General features: G+C 36.6%; 2 protein-coding genes and 1 pseudogene across 4 annotated transcripts; 2 read left to right on the top strand and 1 right to left on the bottom strand.

The window, feature by feature from the left end:
• Positions 1-8612: 8612 nt before the first annotated feature.
• LOC149000959 (caffeic acid 3-O-methyltransferase 2-like) lies at positions 8613-10643 on the top strand (annotated as a pseudogene). The gene is made up of 3 exons (XR_016170736.1): positions 8613-9557; positions 9783-9847; positions 10145-10643. The product of XR_016170736.1 is annotated as a caffeic acid 3-O-methyltransferase 2-like (transcript).
• Positions 10644-11239: 596 nt separating this feature from the next.
• On the top strand, positions 11240-13408 carry LOC149000958 (caffeic acid 3-O-methyltransferase-like). The gene is made up of 4 exons (XM_089139692.1): positions 11240-11860; positions 11968-12278; positions 12748-12812; positions 13049-13408. Exons 1-4 carry the CDS (start codon positions 11451-11453, stop codon positions 13340-13342), a joined length of 1080 nt encoding a protein of 359 aa, XP_088995818.1. The 5' UTR covers positions 11240-11450; the 3' UTR covers positions 13343-13408.
• A 413-nt stretch (positions 13409-13821) lies between these two features.
• LOC149000957 (putative U3 small nucleolar RNA-associated protein 11) lies at positions 13822-19757 on the bottom strand. Of its 2 annotated transcripts, XM_089139693.1 has the most exons (9): positions 19352-19757; positions 17566-17733; positions 17380-17470; positions 17182-17273; positions 17010-17103; positions 16793-16872; positions 16053-16136; positions 14821-14920; positions 13822-14735 (listed from the first exon to the last, which is right to left on the bottom strand). In XM_089139693.1, the coding sequence occupies exons 2-9, from the start codon at positions 17619-17621 to the stop codon at positions 14643-14645; spliced, it is 690 nt and encodes a 229-aa protein (XP_088995819.1). In that variant the 5' UTR covers positions 17622-17733; positions 19352-19757; the 3' UTR covers positions 13822-14642. The 2 variants fall into 2 exon arrangements, with proteins under 2 accessions (XP_088995819.1, XP_088995820.1); XM_089139694.1 differs by lacking the exon at positions 19352-19757 and having other exon boundaries at positions 17566-17848.
• Positions 19758-20500: the final 743 nt, after the last annotated feature.

The raw sequence follows: 20500 nt of genomic DNA, 5'->3' as shown, positions 1-20500 counted from the left end.
TGCCTCTGATAAATGTGGGGGTTATTTCGGCCAACACCTGCACTCTCTTTCCTCCAAAATCTAATCAACTCTTTTTCTTTGATTGAACTGTTAGGTACTGGTCCTGCGTTCACATGGTCAAACCACACAAAAACCTCCATTCTTAACTTTGGAAAAATTAGACCGTGTGTTCTTTTCTCCTACCATTCTGGACTTCTTTCCAACATAAAGCTTTCAAAACTCGCTGCTATTGGTTCTGATCATTCTCCCCTCCTTCTTAATACTAACCCTTCTCTGTTAAGTGGCAGGAAATTATTTCACTCTGCCTTGCATGATCATCCATATTTTTTTCAGGATCTTTCCAGCAATTGGGTAAGTATAGGTAATGCTCCCCTTAACCAAAGGCTTGTTGATCTTGCCAAATTTCTTAGAAAGTGAAATAATGGGAAGTTTGGGAATGTACAGTCCCTTTGTGAGAGAATTGAAGTTGAACTTTGGGCGATTGAAACCTCATATGACCCCAACTGGTTAGAATATAACCGAAAAAAGGCATGGCTCGGTTGGTTCTACAATGCCCAAGAAATGTTCTGGTTCCAAAAAGCTAGAAAACAATATGTGATGAGTGGTGATAGAAATACTAGATTTTATCATCTCTCATCACGTATTAATACCAAAAGAAGGAAAATTGAGTTCTTAAAAGAAAGGAATTGTGTCATTTTTTAACCTGCTTTGATGATAATTGTTTTGTTGATTACATGATTAGATTATACACTTCTCCCAAGCCTATTGATAATTCTTTTCTTAATGATATGTTTTTGCCTTCTCCCCTCGTTATTAACTCTAATTGCATTGTTGACGTGCTTGATGAGGTGGAGATTAAGTCTGTTGTTTTCTCTATTGGGGCTTTTAGAGCCCTAGGTTTTGATGGTTTCCAGGCGGTGTTCTTCCAAAAATTTTGAGAAATTGTCAAAAATGAAACTGTAGATTTTGTGGAGAATTTCTTTCGTTGTGCGACTTTACCTTTTGGTGTTAATCACACTTTGTTGTCCTAAAAAGGATGATCCTTCTGAAGTGATACTAACTTCAAAGCCATTAGTCTGTGTAATGTGTCCTACAAGATTCTCACTAAAATTCTAGCCCGTAGAATGAGACCTTTGCTAAGTGACTCCATCTCTCCTTTTTAGGGCGCTTTTGTTCCAACTAGACAGATTCATGATAACATTATGATTGCGCATGAAGTTTTTAATTTTTTGTCACACACTAGGGGTAAGCAGGGTTTTATGGCCCTTAAGCTTGACATGTCTAAGGCCTATATATGATAGAGTTGAGTGGAACTCTCTTCTGAAAATTTTGCAATGTTTAGGTTTTAATCCAAATGTTGTGACCTTATCTCTACTCTAATCTCCTCGGCCACTTTTTCAATCAAAATCAATGGTTCTCCTTATTCTTGGTTCACCAGTAATAGAGGCTCCAACAAAGGTGTCTTTTAAGTCCATATTTGTTCCTCCTTGTCATGGAGGTTTTATCTAGATTACTCTTCAATTTTAGAAGTGTCAATGCCTTTCAAGGCTTAAGGATTGCTAGGAATGCCCCTGAGATCTCTCACCTGTTTTTTGCTGATGATATATTTTTGTTTTGTAGAGCCAATGTCGAGGATGCATTTGTGTTTCAAGTTATTCTTGATATATTCTCTAACAATACATATATGACAGGTTATTAATCTGGAGAAAAGTGAAATTTTCTTTAGCAGGAATGTGAATCAGCATACTAAAGATAAACTTGCTGGTATTTTGGGAGTTAAACAGTCTGGCAAAAAAGCTCCTCTACCTTGGTACTAACCTCTTTCCTTCTAGATCTAGAATCAAAGATTTGCAACCTCTTCTAACCAAAACGCAGAGAAAATTGAGTGGCTGGAAAGCTTGCTCATTGTCTTATGCTGGGAGGCAAATTATTGTGCAATCTGTGCTAGCTGCTTTGCCTATCTATCATATGCAATACTCTCTTTTTCCTAAGGAAGTTTGCAAAAAAATGGGTTTCTTGTGTCATAGGTTTTGGCTTGGGCACACTACTTCAGGTAAACACCTCACACTTATAGCTTGGGATAAGTGTTGTATGCCTAAAGAAAACGGGGGTTTAGGCTTCAAAAAGCTTGAGGATGTAAATAATGCTTTGCTTCTTAAACAAGGGTGGAGACTGATTAATGAACCAGAATCTATGTGGGCTAAATTCTTTAAAGCTAAGTACTTTCCAAAGACCTCTATCTTTGATCCTAAAATTCCTCAAAAAAAGGGCTCACTTGTTTGGAACGAGTTGCGGAAGTTTTTCCAGACCTTGCAAGATTGGTGTTTAGGAAAGTAGGGAATGAACAATCTACTTCTTTCTGGTTTGATCCTTGGGTGGAATCAACACAGAACCATACCATCAGTGAGTTCAACTCCCATTTCCAGCAAAGGGACGTTAGCTTATCTAAGGGCCTGTTTGGTTACATGAGTCTGGAGATTTCAAATATCTAGAGATTTCAAATCTATGGAATCATAATTTATAAAATTAAATGTTTGGTTGTGGAATGAAATCAGTGGAATATTCATCCTAAAAAACTATTTGATCGACATGATTTTTGTGAATGTGCAAATGTATAGCTTTTTTGAAATCTTTGGATTCCACCCGTTACCCATAAATCTACAGATTCACGTTTTTAGTGTAAAAAATTGAATCTCTAGATTTCATGAATCTAGAGATTTTTACAACCAAACGGGTATAATTCTCAGATTCATGAATCCAGAGATTTGAAATCTCTGGATTCATGTAACCAAACAGGCCCTAAGGTGATTCAACAGAGAGCTTGTCACGACCCCAGTTTTCACAGGCTTGGTAGGGCCCACATCATGGACATTCAACTAAGGCACATGACAGCTCCTCTCACTATCACCTCTTTATAATCAATAAAACAAAATGCTAGACAAAACATTTTCAAGGCAAAACAAACAACCTGCTTGACAGTCTGACTTGTAAACATATATATAGTCTAAAGTCCTTTTATATCTACATTTGACCTTCCAACAATGTCTAGTCAAAAGCATACAGTTGCAAAAGAATATATCTATTCACAGTCCAGTTACACAAACATCATTCGCAACGAAAAGAATGTGAATTTACATCTTCAACTTTAAAGGCATTGTCAGGTGGCAGCACCCTTGCCTTTAACATGTATCTAAGTATCTGTCAACATTTACAATAATGAGCTTTGTGGCCCAGTAAGCAATAAAGACAACCATGTAAGTAAGTCAGGCAATTCATTATGCATCAATTACCACATCACCACATCAAAATCATATAACATCATACATTACAATTTTCCTTTCGTTTTCCTTTTCCATTATCCTTTTCATGTTCCTTTTTCCTTTTCTTTTCCTTTTCCATTAAACTAGACCTAAGCGCTACCTGTAGAGAGAGCACCATCAGTCTCAACCACACAAATGGCATCAGTCTCAACCACACAAGTGGCATCAGTCTAAACTTCACAAGTGGCATTAGTCTCTTGGCTCAAGGCCAGGTGTTCTCTACAGGAGGCCATCATCAGTCTAGTATATCTTTCCACTTTTCAATCTTGCTTCATGCCCTCCCATTTAGGTACATAAGTACCAGGACTTACAGAAGCCATTACGTTTTATTACTTTCTATATTTCTTTTATTTCCTTTTTTTTCTTTTCATTTTTCAGTCTTGCTTCATGCCCTCCCATTTGGGTACATAAGTACCAGGACTTACAGAAGCCTTTAACATTTTATTCTATTTCTCTTTCTTATATTCACTTTCAAAATTGCCTTACCATGCTCTGCCTATTTTCATGTACATTTTTCATTTCAAGCATCATTCAGTCTCATCTAAACACAATTCATGACATTCCATCATTTATGTATGAGAGAATGATAATTTACATTTAACGTGCATAAACATTCTTGCAATTTCATCATTAACAATTCAAGAACACTATCAACATTTCACTCAAGTAGTTCAATCAAATTATTAAATTGTCATCCAATCCCATGCATTTTGTTCAATACACAAAGACACATATATCATGCACTTTCCATAAATTGCATTAATGAATAAATAAAATAGACTTTATGTTATCATGTGCATGTTACATGTCTACTAAACATAATCACCCATTTAACATTCACAGGTTGGTCAATATCACTTACCTGATTATGTTTCATGCGTGTGGGTCTTGGCCCAAGTTCCGTTAAAATTCGCTCTCCCTGCATCCCGAACAATTAACAGCAATTAACGGCTATTTCGAATACGCAGAAGCCAACAGGAAAATTCCCCTTTTTATATTATTTTCTCTCTCCTCCTTTCTTTGTCTTTCCTTTCTCTCTCTCCTCTCTTGTCTTTTTCCTCTCATTTCTCTCTCCTCCCCACGGTCTTCCTCTCTCTCCTCTTTTGTCTTTTCTTCTCTCTTTCCATTTTTTTCTCCACTCCTTCTCTCTCCTTTCTCCTATTCATCTTCTCTTTCTTTCTTTAATGTTCTGCACCTGCACGTATTCCTCTTCCTCTTTCTTTTTCCTCTCCTTTCTACCTCTCCTCTTGCCGCCTCTAATGGCTTCTTCTCCCTCTCTTACATCTTCTGTCTTCTCTCTTTAATTTTGCCTTCACCAATATCTCTTTCCTTTCTCTTACCTCTCTTTTCTCTCTATCTGCACATTCTGTCTCTTCTCTCTCATGCTCATCACCTTTTCCCCCTGTGTATTCTCCAGTTACACGCAGAAAGCAAAACTCCCAAATTACTCTCTCCTCTCCTCTCCTCTCCTCTCCTCTCCTCTCTCTACTCTTAAATTCTCTGCAACGTTTTCTTCACTTTACTTTTCTCTTCTCCTTCCACAATTTTTCTGCAACTCTACTTATTCTCCACTTCAGTCTTCTCTCTTTCCTCTCCTCTCTGATCTGCTATCCCTCTTCTCTCTCTTGCTGCAACGAATTCTCCTCTCCTATTCTCATTAATCCGGATCAGCGACCCTGTCGGGGAGCCCCGACGGCTTACCACCACAAAAAACAAAGGCCTGAAGGGCCTGGTAGTGATGGGAGTGTTTTTTTTTTTTTAACATTTTTCAGTGTGGGGGTCATCTTTTTGTGGTGGAAAAACCGTCTGTGCTCCCCGTAATTCCTTCTCATTTACTACTTCCCTGTCACTTTCTCTCTTAACTCTCTTATTAAAATCACAAAGGTAGGTGGGAAAGTGGGAGGTGTCACTGTCACCTCCTCCCTCTTTCCCTCCTCCACTCTCCTCCATTGCCTTTTTCATACGGTACACCTCACCCCGCATTTCTCACATTTTACAAAATAATAATATATATAATACATCTAATAATATATTACATATATGATATTATGATCTATATATATCTACTTACATAATGGGCTTCTTTATGGGCTCGTGGGCCCGCTTTATTATTTACATAGGGCCCACTTTGGGGTGTGAATATTCATACCTCCGGGATTAAAAATTTATGCTGATCATTTTCTCGCTTACAGTTCAGTCTAATTCCACTATTGTGGGACCCACACGCGATGTCTGACCTTGACCACAATAACACGTTCACCCACAATAATAAAATAATAATAGAAAAATATGCGGGGCATTACAGAGCTTCTTTGACTGAAGAAATCAAGCTTTCCTTCTCGCCTCAATCTCGATTAGCCATCAACCGTATCTCTCTCAATAGGGACCCAGACTGTTGGGTATCAAAACTCTCTATGAATGGTTGTTTCACCATTAAACTTGTTTACATTAGAATTATTAATCAGAAATATGCTATTTGTGGTAATCCCAATAAAGCTTGGTGGTGCTTCTTATGGAAATTACCCATTCATCCAAAATTTAAACTTTTCTTCTAGCGATGTTTGCATGCAAGAATTCCAGTTAAGGCAATCATTGGTTGATGGACAACGATCCAATCTGATTGTCCTCTTTGTGCCAAATGTGAGGAGACGATTTTTTGGCATGCGCTTATGGAATGCGACTTGAGTCGACTGATATGGGCGTCAGGACCATTAGGCCTTCGAGTGTACCATATCCATCACAATAATCTATTGCAATTTTGCCTTCATTTTCTTCATTCTGGACTGGATAAAGCTACACTTAAGTGGTTCTTTAACATGTTTATTCTCACATGTTATATTATTTGGTCTTTTTGTAATGGTGTTGTCTTTAATAATATAACTCCAAATCCACTTAAAGCCATTGAGTTTATAAATAAATGGTCTTCAGATATGCAACTATACCAATTAACACAAAAGAAGAAGACTTAAGAATCATCATGAACCACCCCCAAATGTGTATTGTAAGTCTCTCCTCACTTATCAACATAATAATGACTCAATTCTAATTTGTGCAAGGAAATGTCGGCATGCGGTAAAAAAAAAACTGGTTGGTTATGGGGATTGCTTGAGAAAGGCACGATCACATTCCTAGAATGGGGAAGCGTGGATGGCGTTGATACAACAAAGGCAACTTTAGAGGGCATGGCTCGTTGATTGACCCTAATGTCCAAGGAAAAAATAAAGATTCACTCAATTTGGAACAATGCTAAGCAACTGGATCACATCCTTCCTCGTCCGATCTTGACTCCTTGGCACTTACAACATCTTGTTTAGATTGTAACCATCTTAGACCAACTAGGAAATACAAAAATCACACTATTCCAAGACCACAACATCCAATTGTGGGCAGAAACAATTGTGGAAAAAAGACATAAATGTATAGATTCAGGGACAAAACTTATATTGCCGCAATGTTGTATTTGTAGTTCTATTATTTAATGGTTTTTGTTTTCTTTCAACAAAAAAAAAAAAAGTTTTGAAATGCATCAGTTTGGTTTGCAAATTCGAATCAGTTTGGTTTATGCATCGTTGAACTGAACCGGTAGACCGGTTACTTCACATAAAACATCCAAAGACTCACATGGGTATAATCAATGGTTCAAACACAATTGGCTGACGTGGCTTAATCCTGACCGTTCGCAGCTCAAAATTGCAAATGCAATATTATTTTGACATTGAATGTCAGAATTTTTTTTTTTTTTAAGGCCAAGTAAACCCACAAGCTCAAGGTAGAATTCCAACTATTACACAGTAACATGTCTAACATTTTCTTTAATTGGACAATGCTTAATTATAGGCTTCAGCTAAATTTTAGTTCTTTTCCCAAAAAGTAAAATAAAAGAAGAAAAATCCGTCCAAACTCAATGATTGTTAGGTCTTTTATTAAAATATATATTAAGTTTCAAAATTAGTTTTTTTATTTCTTTTATTTAATTGTTTTGTTAGTGTGTGGGACCCCTGAAGTAAGGGTGGTAATGAGACACCCATGAGTAAAGAAGGCCCTTCATGACCTTAGTTTATGAGGCTCTTTATGACATTGATCATGGGTCTTAAAGGTCTTAATCATGATGATAAGGTGGACTTACTTGTAGAGTGGAATTTACTCAAATTCTAACTATTGACCTTCAATTCTCATTTCAACTTTATGGCCATTACCATGAGTGAGGTTAAGGTTATTAAATGGATTAAATCCAATTCATACAAAAGAGGTGAATATGAAAGTTAATCTCCAAATAGTGGAGAGATTAGGTCAATGTGGTTTATTCACATTAGTGGAGAAAGGACAAGCCCATTGATACTCCATTAGTAAGGAATTGATTTTCCCCCTTGTGATGAGGTGAGTCATTGTGATTCAATGACCCAATTCATTACCTTGGAATCTCAAGGGATGTAAGGTGTGGTTTGGGCCTATATAAATCCAACCCTTCCTTGCATATGATGAGTAATAGAGACACTCCTCACACTTACATTATTTGTTACTTATTTTAAAAGTTTATTCCTTTGCGTTTGTCTAAGTGTTGTGCTCTAGCTTTTGATTCCTTGAAGGAACTAGAAGAACTACATCATCTTCTAGTTGGATGTTGCTTTATCTTTGAGATGGTGATGCGAAAAACTTTTGGTAGTAAGGTGCATCAATTACCTTAAAGACAGCACTTATGACTCAACCTCATTCATCGGTAGTTCGTTCAATTGCAACATCAAGCTCTCCGAATTGGCTAAAGATCTTCATTTTCAATTGTATTACAATTTCATTATTGTTTTTTGTAGAATTTGTAATACAATTACCCCAACAATGATCTTCATGAACCACCAATCCTTACAAAATCCCCACCAGCACCATAGAAAACAAAATACAGAGAGTCCACCACTGGATCTCATTCATTGCCAATCCTCTTCCTACCATTTGGTGGCACTGAAAATTTTTCTTTAAAATATTAACAAACACCTCAAGGATCATGGCACCCGTGATATCTTTAAAATATAGTACTTGCGTAGCAGCAGCCTAACAAGACCAAAGAAATCAGAAGAAGAAATGTTTAATCAGTGGATCTTGGACATTTCTTCACCAACTTTATGTAAATTAAATAATTTTAGCATAATTTTTTCTTGAAAAAACCAAACCAGTCTCAACAATCCAATTATATGCAACTCCCAAGTAAAACAGGGCCATGAAGTTGCTATACAAAGCAGAAAAAATTAGGGCTCACTATAGTGTTGCATGCACAATTATTAATGCCCAGCACGTGCTACGCATTAGGCAGTACGTGCTGCGCATTAATTAAGCAGCACTCAAGCAATTTCCAAATTTTTGTCCTTTTTACAATTCATGCTTCAATCCCAACGATGAAGCTCATCCAACTAATACAATGAAAGGGAAAAAAAATCCAACAAAGCAGTTGAGCTTATAACAAAGCCTGAACTCTTCCCTGTGAGAGGCAAAAGCAAGATGACCAGTGCAGAATCCCCAGCCAAGAACTCTAATGAAGAGGAAGATTATTTATTTGCAATGAAAATTGCAAATTCTTCAGTCCTGCCCATGGCATTAAGAGCTGCAATTGAGCTTGATCTACTAGAGATCATACGCAAGGTTGGGGCTGGTAACTTCCTCTCCCCTTTACAGATTGCTTCTCATCTTTCCACTCAAAACCCAGATGCCCCTGTCATGATCGATCGTATACTTCGCCTCCTCTCGAGTTTCAACATCTTATCATGTTCTCTAGTCACTGAAGAGAACGGTCAAGTCACAAGATTATATGGCTTAGCACCTGTAAGCAAGTTCCTAGTAAGCAATCAAGAAGAATTTTCATTATCTCCCTTTGCATTCATGACATCAGAAAAAATCCTCATTGAATTGTTTGAATTGGGTTGTTTTGATTGTGTAGGTACCATATGAAAGATGCTGTTCTTGAAGGAGGAACTCCATTTGAGAAGGCCCGTGGGATGAATGTATATGATTATTTGGCCAAAGATCCTATACTTAGCAAGGTCTTCGATACAGCTATGTACAATGTCAGTATGGTCACTATGAAGAAGCTTCTTGAGGCTTATAAAGGGTTTGAGGGACTAAAAGAAATAGTTGATGTTGGTGGTGGGTATGGAGTCACTCTAAATCTTATCATTTCTAAGTACCCAACATTAATCAAGGGAATTAACTTCGACTTGCCTCATGTGATTAAAGCTGCACCAGCCTACCCTGGTAAGAAATCAACCATACTTATCTCAATGGTCAAGAATTAGCTCTTAATCTATGGTTTTCTGAGTTGAACTTAGTGGCTTATTGTAAAAATTCAATTGGTTTCTTCACTGAAAACCAGGTCTTCTTCATAGTGAAAACCAGTGATGCCCAAGTATTTACTTGTATGATTTTGTTTTCATTGGGTTGCTTTGCCAACAACTAATATTATGATCATTCTATCGATAGGCGTTGAGCATGTTGAAGGAGATATGTTTGTCAGAGTTCCCAAAGGAGAAGCAATCTTTGTGAAGGTGACATTTTTTTTTAAATATAGACTTGCATTTTTGGTTCTAATATTATTGAAAAAGCATCAAACAAGTCATTTTTCTTTCAGATACTGTTAAGAAACAAAGAACAATAGATCAATGAATCAAATTTTCGTAGTGTTTAACAAGCAGAAACATAATGTTAATGGAAAGATGAAATCCCAATTCATGTACGACCCTTGAGAGGCAACCTTAATTAAGGTTTTCCCAGAAATGGATTTAACCATGTTCATTTATCATAAAGCAAAAGTCTGATTTCTGAGCTTACACATTTGTTTGCAGTGGCTGCTTCATTGCTTTAGTGATGAGAAATGCCTGAAGTTGTTGAAGATTTTCTGGGAAGCACTACCTGAAAATGGAAAAGTAATTGCTGTAGAGAAGGTAGCCCCTGAAGGACCAAAGAACAATATCCTATCTCACAACATCTTCCAGATGGACCTTACGATGTTAGCTCACACAGGAGGAAAATTTTAAGGCCTTGGCTCAAGTAGCTGGATTTGCAGGCTCAAGAATCGTTTGTCAAGTGTACAGTGATTCAATCATTGAATTCTATAAATAGATAATAAGTCAGAGTGAATAAACATGTCATAAATTTGGATTTGCATTGTTAAGATGGTAAATCGGCATCTGATAAAAAGATTATAAAGGTTTCTCTTCCACATTATTGAAATGTTGTAAACTGAAATAAGTAAAGTTTCCTGATTCCAGAATTTTAGTTTTCAAAATTAGTTTTATTCCACCATAAATTTAGTTTTCCTGGATTTTAGTTCTTAGGCCACTATCTTCCACCACCCTAACAATTACATATGAATTTTCTTAATTGCATTTGGGGTAGTAAAACTCTGTGAAAGAGAGATTCATCCATCTTTACCAAAAGCAAAAATAATAGAAAAAAAAATGGAGAGATTCATCCATCTTTACCAAAAGCAAAAACAATAGGAAAAAAAAATGGAGAGACTCATCCATCTTTATCAAAAGCAAAAAGAATAGAAAAAAAAAAATTGGAGAGACTCATCCATCTTTACCAAAAGCAAAAACAATAGAAAAAAAAATGAGAGATTCATCCATCTTTATCAAAAGCAAAAACAATAGAAAAAAAAATGGAAAGACTCATCCATCTTTACCAAAAGCAAAAAGAATAGAAAAAAAAAATGGAGAGACTCATCCATCTTTACCAAAAGCAAAACCAATAGAAAAAAAAAATGAAAAGATTCATCCATCTTTACCAAAAGGAGGAGACAAAAAAAAGGGGAGGAGCACCAGGGCAAGAGGAGAAAGTTTTAATCGGTGGCTCTTGGACATTCTCCACCAACTCTGTGTAAATTAAATAACTGTAAAATCAGTTTTTCTCGATAAAACCAAATAAGTTTCAACAATCATTGATTGCGTCTCCCAAAGAAAACAAAACCATAAAGGTTATATTCAAAAATGAAGTTGATGTCATCTTCACAATAATTTAAGTCAAGCCTTGTTCATGCTAATATCTGATCAGCAGTGAAAATTTTCCAACTATCACATTGAATAAAACCAGCAGAGCAGTTGATCTTATAACAAAGCTTGAACTCTCCCTGTGAGAGACAAAAGCAAGATGACCAGTGCAGAATCCCCAGCCAAGAACTCTAATGAAGAAGCAGATTGTTTATTTGCAATGAAAGTTGCATATTCTTCGGTCCTGCCCATGGTACTAAGAGCTGCAATTGAGCTTGATCTACTAGAGATCATAGACAAGGTTGGGGCTGGTAACTTCCTCTCCTCTTTACAGATTGCTTCTCATCTTCCCACTCAAAACCCAGATGCTCCTGTCATGATCGATCGTATACTTCGCCTCCTCTCAAGTTTCAACATCTTATCATGTTCTCTAGTCACTGAAGAGAACGGGCAAGTCACAAGATTATATGGCATAGCACCTGTAAGCAAGTTCCTAGTAAGCAATCAACAAGAAGTTTCATTATCTCCCTTTGCATTCATGTTACAAGAAAAGGCCTTAATTGAAAGTTGGTGAGTATTTACTATTCTTCTTCTACTCATGATAAGGGTGAGCAGAAACTGACTTTAAATGCCCCTTCCCATTGAATTGGTTGAATTGGGTTGTTATGATTCTGTAGGTACCATGTAAAAGATGCAGTTCTTGAAGGAGGAAGTCCATTTCAGAAGGCCCATGGGATGACCTTTTTCGATTATCTCGGCAAAGATCCTATATTTAACCAGGTCTTCAATACAGCTATGTACAATACCAGTATGATCACCATGAAGAAGCTCCTTGAGACTTATAAAGGGTTTGAGGGACTAAAAGAGATAGTTGATGTTGGTGGTGGGTATGGAGTCACTCTGAACCTTATCATTTCTAAGTATCCAACAATCAAGGGAATTAACTTTGATTTGCCTCATGTGATAAAAGCTGCACCACACTATTCTGGTAAGAAAACAATCAGAGTTATCACAATAGTCAACAGTTAGCTTTGATCTATGGTGTTTGGAGTTGAACTTCATGGTTTATCATAAAACTTCAATTGGCATCTTCATTGATGTGGTTTACATGATCTCAAAGATGAAGATATAGTTATTGGTGAAGCCTAATTTCACTAGAATAGATTGTTTTGGATCCAGTCTGGGGTATAAACAAGTTTTTTTTTTTGTAAAAAGGTATAAACAAGTTGAGATGACAAAAAATAAGTAAACATCCCTGCTAAAGGCATGTGTTGTGCTCAGATCATCAAAATGCTTTTGTTAGAAATAGATATCTTATTTTGAGATGGTATAATTAATAAAACTATTACGGCTCTGTCTATACGTTTCATTTCTTCATAGTGAAAACCAGCATCAAAATCCTTGTGATGCAGAGTCTATACTTCTTTTGCTAACAACTGATGAAACTTTATTGTTAGGTGTTGAGCATGTTGAAGGAAATATGTTTGTCAGTGTTCCAAAAGGAGAAGCCATCTTTGTGAAGGTGACATTTTTTTGAAAAAAATATGAACTTTCATGCTTTGGTCCCAATATTATTGAAAAAACATCCATTCCAAACACTGTATAGAAACAAAGGACAACAGATTGATGAAATGAATCTATTTTTCACAGTTTTAAATCCCAATTCATATACTCCAGGTTTTCCCAAAATGGGCTCAACCATTTTAATTTATCATACATTCTAGAGTCTGATTTCTGAGCTAACAAAATTGTTTGCAGTGGTTGCTTCATGCCATGAATGATCAGAAATGCCTAAAATTGTTGAAGAATTTCTGGGAAGCACTACCAGAAAATGGAAAAGTAATTGCTGTAGAGTCTGTAGTTCCTGAAGCACCAAACAGCAGTCTCCTATCTCATAATGTCTTCCAGATGGATCTTTCGATGTTGGCTCAACCAGGAGGAAAAGAGAGGACAGAAAGAGAATTTAAAGTTTTGGCTCAAGAAGCTGGATTTGCAGGTGTAAGAATTGCTTGTCAAGTCTACAACTGCATGATCCTCGAATTCTATAAATAGATAATAGGTAGGATTGAATAAACACGAGATCATATTTTAGATATGCATGTGTTTGTTATGGTTAAAGATAATCAAGGTTTCTGTTTTATATATAATGTGATCAATGCAACCTAATCGTTTGGAGTTTGATCCAATCCTAAAGGTGAAAACATTGATTGTTTCTGTGGCCTTTCTTAGGTTAATTGACTGTTTTCTGTTGTTCGCTGTACTCAGAGTTGGGTAAAGAAGGGCAATCAGGGGCATTCATCCTGAAACAACCCGAACTTGAGAACAGCAATTGATTTCATTACTTTTATTTTTCTTTTACTTTTAATTTGAGAAGTAGGCATGTTCATTTAGATGGAGTTAACTAGTATTTGAATATACCTACCACTCACCAAGAAAAAAATTAACAATTTCTAATACATACGGCAGTTGTGTGTCTAGACGTGAGAGCCACACAGACCACAAGACAAGAGAGCAGGTCTTTCTATTTTTCATTTGAGGTAAGACATCATTACCTTGGTGCCTAGAACCTACAAGCTCATGATCTCAAATCTATGTGGATAAATAATCTCAGGATATACAGATTTTTGTTTGCTACAGTGCAGCTCGGAGATCATAACATACGGTATCTTCTAAATCCAAGGGCTACAAACCCTCGTAATCACAGCCATTGTATCTAGAAAATGTCTTGTGTCGCAATCCAAGAGCTGTGCAAAAATTACCCACAAGGCAGCAAACAAAGGTTCCAAAAGGTACAAGCTTCAACCCTCCTCAACTCTGAATTGCATGATCAGATTGGTTAATGTCATACTAACCCGATCCAAAATCAACTAGTTCCATGCACCAGGATCCAGTTTGTAGCCAAAGTTTTCTGATTACAAAAAAAAGACCTACAAAACCTGCCCTGTATTTAAGCAATTAAAAAATATAGAGCCTGATCATCTATTAACAATCATACATATCCAAAAGAGAGAAGAAAACAGTAAACGGAGTTGGTCAAGTGATCACCAACATAACCCAAAGGTTCAGAATCTCCTTTTTTTGTTGTTTGGGAAGAGAGATACCAACTGCTTCATGGCTTCTCCTTAATCCAAGCCTTAATCCTCCAGTTTTCTCTAAAGAAATGGTTCAGCTTCCAGAGAGATGAAATTTGACTTTTTCAGTTTGAGATAACAGGTTTTGACAACCTAGGACATCCACCTAGCCACTGGAACGATCATTTGTAGATACTCTCCAAAGCATGAGTTCAACTGTCTATGAACATAGCTGGAAAAGCTGCGTCAGCAATGCAGAAACAGAACACTGTTTAACTTCATTATCGCTTTCGCTCCTTCCGCCATTTATATACAGGTTGAGAAGTTGGGCATACAATCTCATCTTCACGAAGCTTTCTTTTGCGACCTTTTTTCTGCTTCAACATATTGATGATTTACATATACAAACCAATGATGCCTTCAAAAAAGAGGGAAGGGAAAAATCAAAGATGTTCAAACCTGCAGTTCCTTTTTCAATTCCATATCCATATACAGTTTCTCTAAATCATTTAGTCTCTTCTTCCTTGCGTCCAGTTCTCTATAGGAAACAGCTGTTTTCCTAGATGTGAAAAGCCACAAGTTATCAGGATTAATACAATCCCAAGAACAGGAAGATACATCTAGCAATAAGTGGATGAATACCCAAAATCTAGTAAATTATATAATCATACATAGATCTTTTAAGCCATATCTAAGAAAAGAAAAAACTTAAGTAATTACCCAATCAGTGACTACCAATTCAGACACCCCAAATGCACTATTATTTTGACACTGAATGTCAGATTTCTATTTTTTAGGATCACGTAAACCCACAAGCTCAAGTTAGACTTCCAACTATTACACACACTAACATGTCTGACATTTTCTTTAATAGAACCATGCCCAAAGGCCTTGGCTAAAGTTATTCTTTGAAACTGATGCACAGATATACTGGATCTTTAATTGAGTATTCAAGTTCAATATCATTTATTCATCCAATCCAACAAAAAAACGTTCAATATCGTTGGTAGGTCCTAAAGTAGAACCAGCCATGGCCAAAGAAACCATTCTAATTCACAAACCATTGAAAATTTAGTAATTGATTGGGCTTCCAAGTTGGTTGGAAGGTTCTGTCCTGTTTACCAATTGGTGAACCCAAGTTGTCTTAACATAGGAACTTTTCATTTTGGGAGTCACATATGGAGGTTTCAAAGATTATGTTAACCTTTTAAGAACAAACTCCTACAAATCAAATAGCCTGAAGCTCATATGGCTCATTGAGGCTTTGAAAATAGTTTCCGCTCTAGCCTAGTTTAGCTGTGCTGCCAGCATCACATGTATAAAGTGAAATTTAAGTTCATTGTATTTCTTCCACTTCACTTCCAAGAGGAAATAAAGGACTTGACTACCTATGCTATCTGGGGAGTTTGGAAAGATAAAAAGAAATTAGCAAGATGTTAGAGAACAGATTCAGACAAGGTCTCTGGTTCTGCAGCACCCAATATTATTTAGCTATATGAACACACACAAACAATTGTTTATGAAAAAGCTACATTGCTTACAAACTTCTATGAATGTTTATAAGTCACGACCTTCAAGAGCACATATCTTACGCGTTGTTAATAAAACCTTACGTTTTCTCAGTTAAAACAGCAACAAGCACAGAGGCATACAAGAGATAAACAGCCAGGCAAATGAGAAGTTATTCTAACCTCTTAATATGATCTGGGACATCCTCAGAAGAAGGTAACCTAACCCTTGGCTTAGCTTGTGATCGTATTTCTTTAGCATCCCCACTGTAAGGTAAAGGAAATAATAAGAAGAATGTCATATGAAGTTAAAATTAAATGGCCGAAAGAGACATGATTAGCAAATACACAGCCTGTCATAAAAGAAATTTACATCTCCATCTACCATTTAACCTCCTCTCAAGTTATTATACAGAATGGATGTGTAGGAATAATTATAAAATATTTATAGAATTATTATAGAATCATCAAGTTTACTAATTAAAAGAATCCTACTTGAACTAGGATGTCAGCCAAAAATTTTCAAAGGTGTTCCTAAAACAGTAAACAGGAAGCTTTTTCATGTTTTTTCCCACCTCACCCTGAGAAAACTATCACTTGCAGATTTATGGCAGTAGTTCATCTCTATCAGAAATTGAACTCAGATTCATCCCTATTCTGTTAGCAGTATATCCCTGCTTACAATTATAATTATGTTTATTTGAGATCTCCAGAATTTCTGTTCTATTATATTCAGTTTAAATGTCAACTCCTCTATTGTTCTCTATAAGTGATGCCATCTTTTTTTGGGGGAAAAAAACAACAAAGATTATCACCACCTAAGAGAAGTTCAGATTTTAAAAACAGCCAGATTCATTCCGTGGGTTTTGAATATAACAAAAATATAGTTCAAAGTGCAACAGTGAAGGTCAGGAAATTCAAACCTATCTTCAGCATAATATATGTGCTTGTTAGCTGCCTGATTATCAAGAGAATGCAGCACAGCGCCTAGCTTCTCAATTTTCTACAGAAACAAAGAACTCCACAATAAGATGCCAACTAAGGAATTGGGTAAAACTTGACTGATTAATTTCTATTCCCAAACCAGCAAAAATGATATTAGACTATTATTAACTAGAATAACTAGAAACACTATCACACCTTCTTTTCACTTCGAATTTTCTGAAAGATATATCCTATATCTTGGGTCTTCATGAGCATGATTTCCTCCTGGGTGTAATTCTTGGCCTCACTCCTGAGAAAACTAAATTAGTTAAGTGTATGACCAAAATCTATGGGACCGAAACAAAGAATTGAACAACTCATATCTCACTCTGGTTTATGGACTCCACCCTCTGTTCTTGATCTAATCATCTTGAAGTAAAATTCATCTGGGTTCCTGAATGATGCTTTCTCCTTGAGTTTCTGTAAACAAACCAAAAGACACAAAACAAGCACCAAATATTTAATCTTTGAAGAGGATATGAACAAAGAATAAGAAATCAGCAGAAGCAATCACTGGTAGAATTACCCGTATAGTCTCCTCCTTCTTGTGAAATGCTTTTGCACGCACAACATAATCCTTATGCTTTTCTAGTATCCCAAACTTCTTCCTAAATTGCCTGGATTATAAATGAAAACATCACGCCATAGTGAGTTGCTTAACAAATGAAAATAGAAGCCCATGGGGGAAAAAACACACAGTTAATTCACTTACGGCTGAGCTCGTTCTTTATGAGCACGTCTACTAATAGCATTCCTTAAAGAAGACATCTTTTCACGTAATTTGAAGTGCTTTTATACAGGACTAAGATCTTTCAGCAACCAATTGGCTTCACCGTTTCAAGACATAAGCAGAAGATCTTAAAACTCCCCTGCTATTCACCTAAAAAACAAGTTCCTTGTCCATTAACAAAACAGAAATAATCAAGCTTCCGAGAGTTCTTCAGAATCAAAGCTTAAAAGATAAACTAGATGTAAATCCATATCCTAAAGACCCAGAAAAGACAAAGAAAGGAAAAAGACAGGTGAGGTTACCTAAGGGTTGTTTCGCAATGATTTTGTGCCAAATTTTCCAATTCGGCACAGAATGCACTTTTTATGCTTCTGTGCCAAATTGGGTAAATTTGGCACAAAATTTGTACTGAAATCTTGTATGGTTGGACACAAATGGGCACGTTTTTCTGGCAAAATTGGCACAGAATCTTGTATGGTATGTACGACTTATGTGCCAAAATGGGCACATTTTTTTAATAAAAGAAAAAAGAAAAGAAAAAAAGGAACTGGAGTTTGTAATCAGTCTTCATCTCTCCTTGATTGACTTAGATTGAATTCCCAATGCAGAGAATTTGTTTCTAACTACACTTCAACTTAGTCCTTCAGCTTCCCCTCATCTTCTAAATGCCTATAATTTTGCAACATTTACTTGTTCATGCAGCAGATTAATAGAGTGCTTATGCATTAGCTGGCACATCATGCTTAGTTACAAAAGAGTCTAACCTGAACAAAGGTGGTGAGGGAATGCACTGAGAGAAGAAAAAAAAGGAACCTTTTGAGTGCTGGGACCATTCAAGAGCAAAGACAAACCCAATCCTCGATAGTTTTATTTTTCATCACAGTAAGAGCCAAACAGACAGAATTATATATACAAGTACAAAGAAAAAGAAAGACTATGAACAAAATTCATTTACGGACAGCAAAGGCAGAAAAATTCAAATAACTTCTAAGGACTTGACTCTGCTCACGACTTATCACTGAGACTGAGAAATGCTAGAAAGACATTTGCAATACAGAACTGAGATCATATTTTAGTCAGTTTTGACATCTGAAAACTCAATCAAACTCCAAGGAAAGCTCGAATGATCTTCATGTCAAACAAAAATTTAACAAAAAAATAATTAAAATAGGTGGTAATGAATATCAAATGCAATCCACAATATCATATTTGCAACAACAATGTCAAAAGCATTTAACAAAAAGGCTAGTACTTTCTTAGCAACTTCTCAAAGAAGGATAAGAACGCAGCCTCCAGCGGCAACATCAAAAATAACTTCTCATGAAAGCCAAATATTAAGTAGTATTCTGTTAAAACAAATTCAAACAGAGCTCCAAACAGGAAAACTGAAAACTCCAATGATAAAATAGGCAATGTCGAGGGCGGGTCGGGATCAGGTCTGGATGGTGTTAGATTAGGATCAATGTCGAGTCAGGATTGAATGTTGACATATGCATCTAGCTTCCACAGTCGGGTCTTCATCCAAGCATACTCAGTTAAAGAAATAAAAAATAAATTCATAATCATTTTAGGCATTATATCGTTAGGAACCCAGAATCCCACCAAACAATCTCAACCCATAATCAATTTAGGCATGAGTTTAGGAGACGAATGATTTGTAAACAACCCATTTTCAATGATAAAAAATCTGAAGAAAATCCCCAATAGCCTCTGAACGCAGGACTAATAAAAGCAGCAACTACCCAAAATATGCATAAGTGGAAAATACCTTGAATCAGAAGCAATTGAACGAAATGAAGAAGTGGTGCAGACACACGGCTTCGGTTGCAGAGACAGGGCTTCGCTTGCACAAGAGGGCTTCGGTTTCTGGTAGAGAGATCGGTTGCCGAGAGATCGATTACAGAGAGCTTGCGGCCTCGACCTCTTACGCTTGCTTAGGCTTCAGACAGACGAGAGACACGACAGAGACTAGAGAGATTCGAGAGACTAGAGAGAGTTGAGAGAAACCAGAGAGAGTCGGGAGAGTTGAGAGCGACGAGAGAGAGTCGAGAGAGTTCAGAGAGTTCAGAGAGTTCAGAGAGACCAGGGAGAGATGAGAGACGTGAGAGACAAGAGAGAGACGTGAGAGACCAGAGAGAAGTGCAGAGAGAGACGCGAGAGAGTGCAGAGAGACGAGAAACCTTAGGGTTTTGTTTGAAGTCGACTGAAATTACTTCGATAGATCACCGTCAACTCCTGTGTTGTTCCCGCGCGTTTTCAACGGAAGCAATTCTGCCCCAGAGAAGCAATTTACATACAAAATAAAAGTGTGCCCAGAATCGTTACCGTACAACCCGTTGAAAGAAAACATTTTTTTCACTTAATTTGAAGTGCTTTTATACAGGACTAAGATCTTAAAAGCAGAAGATCAAAGCTTATAAGATAATTCTTAAAAGATAAACTAGATGTAAATTCATATCCGAAAGACCCAGAAAATAAAAAGAAAGGGGTTACCAAAAAAAAAAAAAAAGGGAAAAAGATTGGCGAGTTTACCTAGTCTTCCCCCTCTTTGCCACCGTTGCTGCTTCGCTCACTGGAGTTTTGATTCTTTTGAAGTGGAGCAACTCTGAGAAAGTGATTTAGGGCTTTTGACTTCAGTTTGGTTTTTTGGATTTGTCGATATTTCAGTTCAGTTCTTAAAACTAATATTAGAGTTCGTTTAATTTAAAGAGTTGGATGATAATATTGTGCTTCAGTCCAGCGCATTTACTTACGACTATTGGATTGAGATCGAAATGTTTGATCTCGACCATTCATTGCATTTAAACTCAATCTCAATCCAACAATCGCAGGACTGAAGCATGACTACATCCAACCACCCTAAACTTTCTCACTTGGCATATAAAAAGAGTTTGAAAATATATAGTATTTAATGATA

This window comes from Hakea prostrata, chromosome 11 (assembly GCF_041222555.1).
Source record: "Hakea prostrata isolate BN-2017 chromosome 11, UWA_Hpros_2, whole genome shotgun sequence".
NCBI classification, from domain to species: domain Eukaryota; kingdom Viridiplantae; phylum Streptophyta; class Magnoliopsida; order Proteales; family Proteaceae; genus Hakea; species Hakea prostrata.
The sequence above is the reverse complement of the archived record's forward strand: the minus strand, read 5'-3'. Positions and strand labels throughout refer to the sequence as shown.